Raw genomic sequence first — 16048 nt, forward strand, 5'->3', positions numbered from 1 at the left:
GGGTATGTTTGACCAGCAAAGCTTGGTGAATGGGGAGACCTGCGACCGGTTTGGATGCCACTCGCTGCTGATGTCAGCCGAGGTCGGGAATCAAACTCTCGGGTGCTCGAAGCGTCATGTGCTTACCGCTGCACTCGCGCTCCACCCCTAACATTTTATTCCTTCACACCTTATTTTTTGTTGTTTTCTCATTAAAAAAATACTTGTATCATTAATGTTTCCAGCTTAGCGGGGGGCAGGGGGGGGGGTCGTATTTTACCTCTCCTATAGCTGCCCTCGACACTGATTGGAAATTCCCAGCAGATGTTTTTGCCCCTCTCCTATTGAACACCGACGTGTTGTACCGGGCCGTGTTTTTTTTCGCGAAAAAAACACAATATGAAAAAAATGAACATTCCCAGCTTCCTTTTTCGTAAAAGAGACATGGTGATTGCCGATGGACTCTCTGAATTGCTTGTGTTTTATGAAAAGAAATTCGCACCTTGGGCTGAACAATTTGCCGCAAGGGAGAGAGGAGAGAGAGAGAGACTGGTGGCCCAAAAACAGTCTCGAAGTGGCAGCCGAACGGAGGCACGCGCGCAGAGGAACGATGATTGATTTGTGGCGGTGGAATGGGAGCGGGCGCGCACACGCAGGAACAAATGCCCAGAGTGACGGAACTGGACTTGACAAAGTGTCTCAACCGATGCTCCCATTCCAAATGGTCCCGGAGAAAATTCCAAAGCTGAAATGGTTTTCTCGTTTCGTAACACAGCACTTGTGCAAGCTGGTCGTTCGTAATAGAACGTGCCAATACAGTGTCGTTAATGTCATTCGGGGATGTAATGGCACGATGGTTTTGTGTGTGTTCCCCCGCACCTGCAATTCGCGTGGTTGGCAACGTACGGTGCGAAAGAAGTTCAATGTTACACGCAAACATGGTTAGCACACTGCGCTCTGAACGCTACCTGAGTTATATTCCTAGCCTTGGCCGACATCAGTGGCGAGCGATGTCTGAAAGGGTCCTGAGACTCGCCCTTCACCAGCACTCGCTCACGAGCATCGCGAAGTGTGGCCAAACACCTCGGCGATCAACACGGCATGTGGGGGAGACTTTTATCCAATAGTGGGCGGTAAATTAATGACGCTTATTACTATGAGACAACAGGAGGTAGTGTTGGGTGGGAACACATGCAGGGGTAGACAAGGCCAGATTATCAAGACCGGAAATGGAGTGGTAGCCACAGGTTTGTGACCCAGGAGAAAACCTGAGGCCAGATCGTTGGATACTGTGAAAGCAGACCATGGAGGTCCGATGATAACTTTGCAACAATTGCAAGACCTCGCTGAAGGAAATATAAGCGTGGCGGCATTAACGGCATTGACCGTGATGAACTCTTTGACCTTGACGCTGATGGCATTTTTTCTTTTGTATATAGGCTGTCCTGGCCCGCGTGTGTGTGTGTGTATGTTGAACTATGCTGTCAAGGTGCTCCACAGCCATCTCGCACTTTGGTGGGGGACCCCACTCACAATTGCACGAGGGGGCTTTTGTGATGGGCCGCTTTGTGCTCCTGAAAGCTGTCGCGATGTGGGGCGACTTTGATCATCGGGCCAAAATGAACGCAGAAGTTGTATGGGAGAGCAGCCTCTTGGCCTTGGATTGTGAGGACCCAGACCCCTCCACCCCCCCCCCCCAAGCTTTATTGTAATTTAAACGAATTACTGCAGAGCAGCGATACATTATATGGGAATTTTGGTAATTAAACCAGTTATCGCCTGACGTATAAAATACTTTTTTTTACGCTAATTTAGCTTTAAAAGTCATACGTCACATTTACAATCCAGAACGGAAATAACGGAGGTAAATAATAGTGGAGCGCTTGACATACGGGCATGCACGGTCATGCATGGTGCTGCGTCTCGGTAGCCTAGTAGGAAGCATCTGTACAAAAACATCCTGCAAGTGGCTGGAACTCCAGGCACTGACACCACCAAATACAAAGATCCCCCGTATAGCCTTAACAGACTGTTGGGGCAAGTGCTGTTAGCAAGCACCTGTTAATGCTGTCATGGCACACGAGGGGGTGGGTGGCCAGCACCACGCCCGACCGCCTTTGTCTCCCGATTGGCGATTTTTACACACTAGGTACTCATTTAAGTCCGAGTCGACCTAGGGGGAAGCCCAGGACCAGTTCAGATGTTCGTCACCTGTGTTGCCCATGCACGAGAATCGGACTCGGATCGCCAGGGTTCGTAGCGCAGCGCGCTCACCGCTGCGCCACCACTCCCCACCACCAACACCACCAACACCACCAACACCAGCTGGCATCTCCTGGCCAGAAGGCGCCCGCACTTGAAAGCGGGCTGTGTTGTGGAGGCCTGGGCTGTGGCGGGGTGTGAATGCGAGGGTAAAGAGTTGTGAGGACACCCAGAGGGGCTTGACCCTCCTCTGACCCCTCGGGGTTTGTTTGGAATCTCCGGGTGCCTCGCCCTTTGAAGACCCCCACGGGGGCCACGTGGAGGACGAAAGAGTGCGCGCCACGGAGAGAGGGGCGGCATCTGTGATGCGGTTAGCCAATCGCATGCTCAATGTGTAAACACTGCCGTCGTCATCGTCGCCATCGGTCACGTTTCAATCCACTGCTGGGTGACGATCTCACGCGGCAGGTTTTCTACGGTGACTCCAGATTCATCCTGCATGAAGCGAAACGCTCGTTCGGGGAATTGTCCAACAATCCAAACGTAGCAGGAGCCTCCTGAAAAAAACGCCTTGACACTCAATGCAGCTTTTCTGTAAAATGCATCATCACCATTACGAGTCCTGGTCAATGCAGTGCTGGATGAAGGCCTCCCCAAGTCATCACCATGCAAATTAAAAAGATCCCCCGTATAGCCTTGACTGTTGAATGACTTCAGGTGTGGGTAGAGGAGATATGGGATGTCTTTAACCTGGACATGATCATGGCTAATGGGGTTGGCAGTGCCAATTCCAATGGTAAATTGTGTGTGTTTTTTTTAACGTTACATAAACCTCGAGCAGCCCACCCCTGAGCAATGTGGTAGCATCGAGCACTGGCGAAATCAAATGGGAACGGTCTCGCATCCTAAATTTCGATTTAAAGCTTTCGTGACTGCAGGGATTCATCTTCTTGGTTTTTTCGGTAAAGTCACGTAGAATAGAAATAATAAAATAATAAAAATAAAACATAATAAAATAATTCTCACGACGTTTCGGCCACAACGCAAGCAGCCGTCCTGCTTTCCGAAAGAACCAAGAAGGGGTCTCACATCCTGTTTTGCCGGTGCTCTGCTGCGACGTCAACTGCTGCTGCTGCATACGGCAGCGAGTTTGACCATGGGGGCAGTGTACAAGCCATCGCCACTTCCCGTGAGCGGAGCTCTGCTCTCGAGCTTCCTGCTGCCCTGTCCTCCCAGGTGGCCGCACTTCCATTTGTTGTTCCTTCGCCCCCCCCCCCCGCCGCCCTGCCTGACCCCCCCACCCCCCCCCTCTGGCAATTTCCCTTGCCAAGTGCCGCCCAGCCTCTTGCATAACAACTCGGTCTCGGCTTTGTGTCATGTCCGTGGGCCGAGGAATGTAGTTCGTACGTTACGTTGAACTTCTTTCGCGCCGTACGTAGCCAACCGTGCTAATCGTAAGGTGCGAATATCGGTATCTACGTGTCCTCGGGCAGGATGTGGAGTTGGCGGTACGGCGGTTGGTGTGTGCCGTGCTCTGAAATCCGGGGACCAGGTTTTCGATTCCCAGCCACGGCTGAGGTCGTCGGCCGCAAGTGACGTCGGAACCGTTTAGTTTGTCGTCCTTCCCCCGGGGCACCTCCGATTAGCGCGGTCGGCTACGTACGGTGCGACAGAAGTTCTATCATAGATGCAAGTGCAACTGGTCCCGCTCTCTACCTGCCCAGCACCTTGACCAACCCCACCAGCTCGATGAAGGATGGTCAAGCAAAACCCCATGGACGAGGTGGCGTGGGGAAGCCCTTCATCCATCGGGAGAGTGAGAATAGCTGGAATGTTTTTTGTTGTTGTTGCTTCGTTTAATATGTAAAGACCGTTGGTATTCCACTGTTGGATGAGGGCCTTCCTACACTGTGTGGATCTTGACGATTATTTGACCATGCTTCACCACCCTGTTTATTCCGAGTTGGTCAAGATGGGGGAATAGACGTCCAAGCATAAAAAATAGTGTGCAATTATTTATTTTGCTGTTCACCACATAACTCTACAACCTATAACAGCTCATGATCCAATCACCCAGAAGCTGGAGAGTGTATGCATGGGTCAGTTTGCGCTGAAGAGAGCTTTGAGAGGTGAGGTGAGGCTTTCCTAGGTAAATGTAGGGCATGGTTATTCCTAGGCAACTGAAGGGCACTTTTACCATTATTGAATACTGTAGTTCCTGCAGTGAGAGGGAATGGAGAGAAAGTGCCACCCGACTACTGGCGACGTTTTCCCTCTGTCTCAATGCAGACAGGACCCTCCAGAAAACATCTGAGACTCGGTGACACCTTCATGGATAAACGACAATTATTGCACTTCGATTTTACTCTGATTAGCGCAGTGGGCTACGTACAGTGCGAAAGAAGTTCACCATACATACGTTTCAAGGTATTAGGAAAATAAGTTTCATGTGTTAATTTGTTGACATGCTTATACTTAAGCGTGCGTTTTCTTTATTGAGTCGTCTTAGAATGGAAAAATGTACAAGCATTATTATTATTATTACCATTTACCCCAAGAGGATGGTCCCATACAAAACAGGACACGGTACAGTGCTGCAGGGATGGGCGAACCCCGTGAGTTTGTGATTCTGCGGAAGCCAAAGGAACCCCCCCCCCCTTACACAGGATCCCACCCTCTGTGGGATCCTGTGCAAGAGACCCGACCCATCATTTTTCCTCCGCGTGGAAGGTCTAGAGAGTGCCCTTTAATTGTTTCCTATGGGACCCCGTGTGGAATCGATGTTGTGTTTGGAGGGTTTTTAATGTGGCTTCGGCCAAACCACACGGGTTTTTGTTGTTGTTTAAATGTTCTCTCGTGTTAACAGTTATTTAATCCATTTCCAGTTGGGTTTGGGGAAGAATAAACCGAACGGTGTGGATAAATAAGTGTTGCAATTTCCAGAACATGCATTTCACAGCATGAAAGGATTAAAGAGAAGTTCTGGAAATCAGTTGCAAAATAAAAAGCGGAGTGGGTTCTTTGTGTTTTCTATGCACGTCAATTTAAATATAGATTTTTGCAATCACAATACCAATATGTGTGAATGTTAGTATTGATCATTTGCTATATATAACCGATATGCTAATGTTCCTTAAGCTCATGTCAATTCATCCAAATGTAATAAATTAGATGAAAAATACCAACGAGGCCACCAGTATAAACTAGATTTTTTTTTTAAAGCTTAATATCACAAGCTTAGATAATGACAATTCATAACATTTCTGAAGGTGTGATGATGGATGACATGCCTGTCGTGTGCCAACTGGTGTACAGTATAGCACACAAGACGTGTGTGTGTAGTATGAAAAATAAAAGAGTAGCAACTTTAGATTCAGTAGAGCAGTTCGGTTATCATGCGCCCACATAGCCGTTGCCCTGACGTGTTGGACAATGCATTGGTTCGTTGATGAACGGTTGATTCTTATGCTCGCAATACATGCATCAAACATCCCCGTATGAGCATAGATGTTTTTTGTGTGTGATTCGTATGTGTTTAGCAGAGGTGTGGACTCGAGTCATGTGACTTGGACTCGAGTCAGACTCGAGTCATGAATTTGATGACTTGCGACTCGACTTGGACTTGCATAACAATGACTTTGTCCCACCTATGAGATGTGGACTCGAGTCATGTGACTTGGACTCGAGTCAGACTCGAGTCATGAATTTGATGACTTGCGACTCGACTTGGACTTGCATAACAATGACTTTGTCCCACCTCTGGTGTTTAGCATGTCGTGGGTTTAACAGGGTGCGTCGGCGGTGCAGTGATTAAGCGGACTGCACTGTGAACCCGTTGCCCCGAGTTCAATTCTCATGATCAGTGGCAGGCGATCTCTTAACGGGTCTTAGCTCCCCGTCCACTTGCACCAGACCGGTAGCGCGACCGGCATGGCGATTCGTGGTCAAATGACGATGAAGTCTGAACGGGGAGACCCTTCATCCAGCAGTGGTTTGACAAGGGGCTGGTACAGTCCATTCTCCTATAACACATGATTTCATCGCATGAATTGTATATAGAATGCAATGAAAGTATTAGTGAACACATTTTTATATAACGCGGCTGCGAATTGGGTATACAACGCGACTCTAGTGAGCGGAACTGCGTGGTGCGAGTAGGAATACATGGTTGTACAGCTGCCTTTGCGTGGCATCGCACAAGGTGGGATGCTGCTGGATGCTTCTCGATGCGACCCACACACCTCGGTCTTTGTCCAGTCCTGCATATGTATCTCACGTGTTTATCGCGGACTGTGCTTTACCATATGTTATATATTATTTATTATAACGCGATTTTTCCATAACGGGGTGTTATTCAGGAACGCAACTCTCGCATTATAGGAGAACAAACTGTATATTTAACCCAGTTTTAACACCACCCACTACAGCCACCGCTACCATTGACCACATTGTTAAACAATTGTTTTCTTGAATTGGCCGCGTGGGGTGTGGTGAGAATGGACCCTGGAGCAAGCACTGAAACGAGGACCTCTGTCCAATTTCCCTCCTTCATCGCTCGGTGTCTGGGCTCCACGGGCCAGTGGGGAATTGGGTCACCACGGCGGCGAGATATTCAGAGGTTCCATGTTCTCCACGTGGTCGCGTGGATTTTTCAATTGGGTCCTCCGATTTTCTCCCCACGTTTCGAAACGGTGTGCATCTCGAGTATTCGGCTGCATCTAAATGTCCACGTGATAAGCCACTTTGTTTACCTATCAGTTGTGGCTCGGTCGCTTCTGCAAAAAAGAGCTATATGGCTCAGTGGGCCTTACCTGGTAAAAAATAATGAAGTCCGCTCCTACTCACCTGCCATCCGACGCAATGCCGCTGTCTTGAAACCGTGACCCTGAATGGGGGCAAAATTTCCTTTTCATTGAGGTGTGAGGTGGGGTGGGTGTGAGTTGTTCACCACCATTACTCTTCACCAATGCCTTTTACAGCAAATCCGCATTGTAAACAACGCGGCGTTTCGAATGCTTTGCAGTCCACGTGACCGCCGTTGTGTGCTGCTGTGGAACGTGTCTTCCAGTTCCCCGAGTGCGGCTTCTACGGGATGTTTGACAAGATCCTCCTCTTCCGGCACGACCTGAGTGCCCACAACATCCTGCAGCTGCTCACGTCTGCGGACGACATTCGGGATGGAGACCTGGTGGAGGTGGTCCTGTCTGGTGAGAGCACGGGCTGGGATCACTCGTAGGGAATGTTTCTCCCGCACTGCCATGCCGGGCACGGCAGTGAGAATGGCTCGACAACGACATAAGAGATTGGTGCCAGAAAGATTTGGCCCTACTTGAGGATGTTGGCACAAGACGGAGGAAAGTGGAGACAAATGACGAAATGTGCAGTTGACACCTGTGGGATATCTGTTCATGGCTCGTGATGATGATGGCAGCTCACCCTGGTACAGGCACAGCCTGGGACTTCTTGCTGGTGCAAAGGCCTCCATTAGCAGGAGCTCTGCAGAGTCCCTCTAAAGAGGGTATATAGGCCTACTCTTCCACGCTGGCCAGGTGCACTGGCAGAGGTGGGAGCACACCCACACTTTACCCAACCGCACGCGACCTGCCCATCGTTGAGCTACGGTGTCCTCGTTTACACTGCTGTGGGTGGACAGAGGAAAGGAACATTTTATAAACTTGCTCTCCAACACACCGGCGTGCTGCACTAGTGACGAATTGGCACGTTCTGTTTACGTGACAACTCTGACTAGTTGGCTGTGTCGGGTGGCAGCGGGTTTAACGACACCTTTAGATATTTACGCGATCTAACCCAAGCAATGCAAATGCCCCCCCCCTCCCCTGTGCCATTAACCCTCTCAAAAAAAGTTCCCCATATTTCAAAATGACAATGACCGTTTTGACCTCTCCCGGTCGGTTAAAATGTAACCTCTCCAGTCATCTTCATTGCATTTGCATCCGTAATTGATTACTTTCCTTGGGTTGCACTCATACTCAATCATCCCAAGGAACGAAAACACATCCTTTGTTCTCATTGTGATTGGCACGGTTGGCTTATTTATTGCGCGAAAAGAAGTTCAACATACATACACACAGAGATGAAGATCCCCCGTAGAACCTTAGCAGGCAGTTGGGGCAAGTGCTGTTGGCGAGCACCTTGCATACATACCTGGCCATGCCTCTACATCACCACGGCATGGTGTAGAACCCTCTGGGGTTTTTTTCCGCACCCAGGGGCCGGCCTTCGTGATTTTCCCACCCAAGGTGAGGCTAGAGAATGCCGACCCCTAGTGTATGTTTTCCGTGGATCCTTTTGTAATCAGTCTTGAATTTGAGTTCACGATTTAGGAACATCTAATCATATTTTGTTCGGGATGTTCTTGCTCTGGGGGAATGGTTTTGCAGTGATTATCTCATTGATTATCTCATTGCCTTCTGAAACCAAAGACTTGAATTTGATTCCTGCCAATGGATAACATCAGCGGCGAGTGATATCCGAATGAGTCCTGAGCCCTGCTTGAAAGCAAACAAACATTTTTATCGTACAAGGTAAAGCCCATAATCTAGGTTTTTTTTGGGTTAGATCCTGTAAATATATAAATGGGTCGTTAAAACCCGCCACCACCCGACACAGCCAACTAGTAAGGGTTGTCACGTAAACAAAACGTGGCCAATTCGTCACTAGTACAGCACACCGGTGCGTTGGAGAGCCAAGCCACAACAAGGTAAAGACCCAGCTATATTGCTCTACTCAGAAGCGACCTCGCTACAGATGATACTCAACAAGATGGCTAATCACGTGGAAATGTATGGAGGCCAAATACTTTAAACGCATGTTTACAAAATGTGGAGGGGAAAACCGGAGGACCCGGAGAAAAATTCACGCGACCACGGGGGAAAAAAAAACATACAAACTCCAAATATACAGGTGTCAGGGTCTGGATCGAACCAATGATCACCTGTATACCAAGCAAGGTAGTTGACACCGCACCACCGTGGCGCCCCTTCACCAACACACATTGACCAGGGTGGTGAAGTATGATTCAACAACCCCCATAAACAATACAGCATGAGTAGGGAAGGTATTCATCCGACAGTGGGTTGACAAAGTAAATAAATCGTCTTCTTACTCTAGTATACTGGCTCGTACTGTAATGTGCTCTTGACCACAGACCCCTGTGTTTGGTCTTGTGTTGCTCTTGGGTGGATTTTATCTGGCCAATATGGATGGCCTACCACGTGCAAAATTATTCCAGAGGAATTGGCCAAAAATCCAAAGTTAGAATCCTCCTAAAATAATAGTGTCTTGCAGAGGTGTGGACTCGAGTCATGTGACTTGGACTCGAGTCAGACTCGAGTCATGAATTTGATGACTTGCGACTCGACTTGGACTTGCATAACAATGACTTTGTCCCACCTCTGGTGTCTTGAGATCCAGTGAGGCTCTTATGTGTTTAAATGATACAATACAGTTTGTGTTTGCTATTAAGTGGCAGGAAGGAGGAACACACAGATTAGAGAAAGCACACATAGGCTAAAAACCCAATTAAACCTGTTTGTAAAAGTAAGTAGGCTTGGCCAGGATGCATCGCTGGAAGCAATGATGGTGGCCGATGGCCAAGAATGGTGATGGAGTTGATAGCCAAGGAATGGGAATTCGTCCCAGAGTGCATTCATGAAGGATATAGAGTGATAACATTAGCTCGTGTGCAGGTCCTAGGTGTGGCAGATGGTGAAGACTTGGGGAGGCCTTCATCCAGCAGTGGATTTATCATGGCTGATGATGAAGATGATAACCGTTCCCCGTACTGCACTCACACACATTGTATACCCTGGTCTCATCCGTTATTTAGGAGTGTAAGCATCTGTGATGCAGAGAAGGGTCCGCTCCATCAACACTAGTATTCCCCAATGTAGATCAACAATTACGGAATTGTGTAAACACATGTGTGGCATGTCTAAAGGGCGAATCAATTGCCGCCGTCTATTTGTGGTGGGCCGATTTTAAAATCGATGCTCGCTTGCCTGGCTTTGCAACTGCAATGTGCAAGTTTCATGGGGAGAAAACGGTGGCTTTTTGCGACCTACATCTCTGCAGTGTAGATGTGTACTGCAATTTATGAACCGTTATAGGAATTTACAGCCGTTTGTCCATCCACTGGTTGATTGATGAGGGGCCCTTCTTTTGACCCCTCTTCACCATTTTAAACTATTAAACTAAATTATGTTTTAATTATACCAGGTAATGCCCACTGAGCTATATAGTGCTTTTTTAAAAGCGACCTGGCCACAGATAATTAATAGCTCTACGAAGTCGCTTGGCATGTGCACATTTATTGTAGACAAATACTCTAAACTCATATTTCTAAATGTAGAGGGAAAAACCGGAGGACACGGAGAAAAATCCATGCGAACACGGAGAGAACATGCAAACTCATAATATACAGGCATCAGGGTCGAGATCGAACCCATGCCCTCCTGTATACCAGGCAAGGTAATTAACAGCTCGCCACCACGGCGCCCCATGCTTGCTGATAAAGGCAACGAGAGCATGATGCAAACGTCCCTTTATCGATCCACTGCTGGATGAAGGCCTCCCCGATTCATGTGCCAATCAAAGAAGTTGATTTGACCATACTTCACCACATTGGTCAGTGAGTGCGGTTAGTGAAGGTGGTCACTCGGGACCGGTTCGGGTGTTACTCGCCATCGATGTCGGCCTTGGCCAGGAATCGAACTTGGATCGTCGGGTTCATGCCACAGTGCGCCAAGGAGCTCTAGAGTAATTACCTTGTATAAAGAGCCATCTAATAGAATTGTAATTAGCGCAAGGAGTGCCTCGTGCTAAATGTAGCAGGTGTGTGGTACCGTACTGTAGCGACGGCAGGAGATGAAAATGAGCCACATTGAGATTTAAAACATGCATTCAGGCGAGAGCTCTTTACGTGCAAAATCCATTCAAAAAATAGTACAAAACGCAGTCCAAGCTCGTATTACCATTTCAATGAATGTCATTAAATACACAGAATATGTTGCCAAAAAAGCAGTTTTTAACATAATCTGTGTGTAAAGAATCTCCATACGTTTTGTTTTGCAGTTGTGTATATTTTATCTTTGAAGAAATGCACACATTTTTACTGTTCCTCGTACAAAGTGAGAATAATCCAGTTACATCCGTCCAGTTTAGCAATGAATGCCGTTCGATTGGAGTTTTTTTTCTGTCTAAAAACGGCGTAGGTTAAAGCAGATTGACATAAAAAAAAAACATTATTTTGAGACTTTAATAAAAATGTTTCACCAACGTTAGCATTCATCTTATCGTCTGCCCACCAGCTTGCCAAGGAAACCTCGCCACCATTCCCGTTTTTTTTTTGTAGGGATTCTGTGAAATGTTTATTCTAGATTAACGTCGTGGCAAAAAATGTAAATTACGTGCCTCTCCCTCCATTGCCCCCCCCCCCCCCACTAATAATTCACGATGCTCGCGAACGGTGGGTAACTTGACAAGTTGGCAGAGGGAGAAAGCTTAATACTGGTAGGAACCTCCTGGTTACACCTGCCCACAGGGGATTATTGTGTCCGTCCGTCGTGCATTAAAAAATTGGAGGGGAGGGTGGGGAGGGGCTGGGTGGGGAGGGTGGGGAGGGGCTGGGTGGGGAGGGGAAGGTGGGGAGGGGCTGGGTGGGAAGGGTGGGACTGGATGGGTAGGGGCTGCTCACCCCGTGGTGCCCTCATAAAACTCAACGTTTAACCTACTCACGCCGGCTTGTGCCCGCCTTCACAGTCGGGCATATTTGCGGAATACACCACACCGCCGTTGACCCTGGCCATTGACCGAGCAACCCAACGTTCCTACCAGCTCCCTCCGCAGGAATGTGTTATGAAAAGAAATTTGAACGAAGACGAAAAACACCAAAAAAAAATATGGGCGCATGCTCCTGCACCTGAAGACGGTTGCTTGTGTGGCGATCGAAACGTCGTGATCTATAATTTTTTCTACCTACGTGACTTTACCGAAAGAACTAACGAGCATGAATGAAATGTGTTTGACTGATCTGTTAGTTTACTTACGAGTTAAGCTCATTCGGTGATTAATTGTAGGGAGGCGGCATTTATGTACATTTTGTATCTAATTTGTTTTCTTAAAATTTTCTGTACGTTGGCCATAATGTTGGAAAAAAAGATGTTCAGAGAATGGGAAAGGAGAGATGGGCCAGACTTGCATCCAGCAGTTGCACAGTGAGGCGAAGCAGTGTCTGGTGTGTTCATCCGATGCAGCACAATGTCATATTTTTCCTCATATTTTGTGCCAAATTTAGCGAACGAGTTGATGATTGTAATTACCATTCAATGCTTACACAGGTAATATTGCGTTGTGTGAAGCAGGTGTGTAACGATACATCAGTTCCCCTATCAATGGATTCTTCTCAATGAATTATGCATCAAGCCATGTGCGTCAATGTCAATGTTTTTCAATTTGTATGTGAAGTGTATATATAAAAAAACATGTTTAACTATCAAGCCACTAATGGATAATGGATTCCCCATGACTTTTCAGTCGTGGGTTTTTACCATGCTTCACCACGCTGGTCCGTTTGGGTTGGTGAAGGGAGTGGAGGACAGATTACAGCTCTGATATCACATGCCAATGATCGTAGTCGGCTGGGAATTGATCTAAGCTAAAGTATTTAAACTGTTTATTATTTATTTACCAGGTAAGGCCCCCACAGAGCTATATAGCTATATTTCAGAGGTGACCTGGCCACAAATGATAGCTCAACGACGAAGTGGCTCATCATTGTGTGGAAATTTATAGTAGCCAAATTATCTAAACGCATGTTTCTAAATGTGGAGGGAAAAACCGGAGGACCCGGATGAAATTCCACGTGGGAGAGAGACATGCAAACTCCAAATATACAGGCATCAAGGTTGGGATCGAACCTACGACCTCCTGTACACCAGGCGAGGTAGTTAACATTTTACCACCGTGATCTCTGGATGCTGGATTGACAGTGCAATATGCCAAACACTGCCACCACTCCCATCCATGTAGCTGGTGTACGTAATCGGTTTAACGACATAAAGCGGTGTGGCAGTGGTTTGCACACCACGCTATGAACCCACCGACCTGCGTTCGATTCGGTAAATTATATTTTACTGAAATAGTCAGGCTAATGGGATGAACATTTCTACACGAATACTGTAAGATGTAGAAAAATGACACACGAATAATTTATTCTTAAATATCTTCATGTCTCCAAATCTTGGCAATCCATAACATTACTGGGGAGAGGAATGGTTACAAGATTAATGTTAAGTAGGATGGCCAAAGTGATTTCTTGCTCAAATGAACATTCTGGTGGTGCTCATCTCCTGTGTGCAGCCCTGAGCCAGCGGTCGAAATTCCACATTCCTATGGCAAGGGAGAGGGTCTCTCCGGGGGAGAAAAAAAACGTAGACCTGCCCACAAAGTGGTACAATTTATTTGCCCCAGAAGGATGATAGCAAGAGTCAACCCGCAACCAGAGGAATTGAACCTCGCAATCCTCCAGTTGCGAGCCACTCACTCAGCGGCTGAACGCATTTTATCCTTCGTTTTGTGCGCGGGTGAGATTGTGCGGGTTTTTTTCCATGTTCTTTTCCTTCCTGTAGATCCTGACAATGTTGTAGCTTAATAATTGCTTGCGTCAGAGATGTTTGAAGTGGATATGGGAACGCGTGTTTCACCAAGCCATCGTAAGGGTGGTAAACATAAAAATTCGGCTGCAGCCTATTTGGTAAAAAAAAAATGGATATGTCCTTTGCATTTGTCGTCCTATTGCACAGTGGCCCGCTTGAGCCGATTTATTGAAATATGCGTGTTCACCTCATGTTCTCAAGTGTAAATTCATATTCGTCCACAGGGAAAACCTCCTGGGGATCGGCAAAAGGTGCTGCCGTAAATGATGTGCTGCAGATTTGTGTGGTGTCGAGAGCGGTGTCCGGTGTAAGGGAGAGGCAAGGAAAAATGAATTAACGCTCGGTATTTGTGGAGTAATGCATTCACGTCCGGACGGCCGTCTGGGGTTGTCAATAAAAAAAAGTCGTGACCATAGAAATGAATGCACCCGTGGTATTGGATTTTTGTTTAAAAGCCGAGAGGTGCTCGCATGAAACGTTAAATACTGGGGGTTTTTTTCTTAACGCTTCGTGCAACAAGAATGCCATGGAGAACTCTAACAATTGACCGCGTCCCCTGGACATTCAATTGATTTTAACGATTCGTGTTCATGAATTGATTCACGAATTGATTTTTTTTTTTTACAGACTGTAGTGGATGTTGCAGCCGCTAGACTCTGCACGTGTCATCTGAACCCATGACACTATGTGCAATGGACATGTGCACTCCTTTGCCTCTCCACTGCTGGATGAGGGCCCCTCCTTATACCGTCCTGGTCGTGGGGGAGATATTTCACCAGACTTGACCACGTGGGTTGGTGAAGGTGGAGAAAGCATGGGCATGGAAACGTAGACGTACAGTACAACAATACATTTTTATGCCCTGCCCACTGCATAGCCCCAAAACAGCAGCCCATAACAACCTGTTATGCATTGCGGTTTACCATTCACAAACGATGTTCAAGCTCAAACCTGCTACCTGCTTTGGCTCCAGAGGTCTAATGAGATCTGGTGATCGGCATGTAAGGCATAAGGATTGAAAATAATACATTGTTACGCACATCTACGCATATATTGCGAGCATAATAATCGCTAAATCAATGCATTGTTATACCTCTAAATTGCTAATAATTGTTAAGAGCTATCCCTTAATGAATCGCATTGTTTTTCATATCGAGTATGTATGTCGGTCGGTACCCAATTAAGCCTTCAAATGGCTCATTCGCAATTTAATAATTGCCATGCTCGGGCATATCGGCGAGGCTTAAGTGCAGCTGGAGCTGTTCGGGGCAGAGCTCCAGAAAACAATTTCGCAAAGCGTGTCAAAGAATCCGATAGAAAACGTTGTCTGAAACTCGATTAGGGGCAGGCATTCTGGGAGTGGGGCTGGTGGACCACCCCCCCCCCCCAAAATAAGCTCCAGAGCCCCTGAAAAAAATAAAATCGGTGAAAAGATCCAAGCCCCCTGAGCGAGAGGCACAAACACGGGGAGCGAGCAGGAGGCGGTGTGCTCCTCCCCACGTTGTTTTTGTCGTCGTCGTCGTTATTTATTTATTTCTAATTTGACATAAACGCAATGGCTCCTCACCAGTCGCTGATCTTCACCTTTTGTCGAGCAACTCGGGTGCCATGCGGTTTCTCATTCGCCTCGAAAACGGTGCCAAGCCGTTGCTTTCCCGGCGACCGTCACAGACACTCGCGAACCCACGAGCTCCGTGATTGTGCAGCGGCTTCTTCGTGAGCGGTGGCGGTTGTGCGTTGCAAGTTTGTCACGTGGGAAATCAAATAAAATATGCACTGCATAAAATACCCATAGAGGCGTAACAATGAATCGATTCATCGCCAAAAATATATATTTTTATACTCGTGATATAGGCATTGAATTGCGTTTGAAAAACGTGTTTTTTCAGGCCATATATATTTATATTACGTTTGGTTCTTGCTTAGCCCCGCAGTCACTAAAGGTTCTATAATTTACCACAATTCTAAACAAAGTAAATTATCTATCCTCCAATTAAATTGTGACCCCTGTATTGCAACAATCCGCCATATGTACTTAGAATAAAATTATAAATAAAATGATAATAATGAATAATGAAATTATTCTCATTTCGAGGGAACTGATAATTCCTGGCCAAGGCTCTCGCCTGGTTAAGAAAATAAACTTGAACTTGAAATTAACTTGAAGGCTGACATCACAGTGGTGAGTAACG

General features: G+C 47.0%; 1 protein-coding gene across 2 annotated transcripts in view; it reads left to right on the forward strand.

Moving 5' to 3' along the window:
* Positions 1 to 16048, forward strand: part of LOC144723504 (serine/threonine-protein kinase D1-like) — a 157792-nt gene that overhangs the window by 59019 nt on the left and 82725 nt on the right. For both annotated transcript variants that reach the window (XM_078602300.1, XM_078602301.1), the window contains exon 2: positions 7250 to 7388. In XM_078602300.1, coding sequence (XP_078458426.1) covers positions 7250 to 7388 — 139 coding nt within the window. The remainder of the gene's footprint in view (positions 1 to 7249; positions 7389 to 16048) is intronic.

The sequence above is a fragment of the Lampetra planeri genome, chromosome 18 (genome assembly GCF_965212315.1).
Source record: "Lampetra planeri chromosome 18, kcLamPlan1.2.h2, whole genome shotgun sequence".
Taxonomy (NCBI): Eukaryota; Metazoa; Chordata; class Hyperoartia; order Petromyzontiformes; family Petromyzontidae; genus Lampetra; species Lampetra planeri.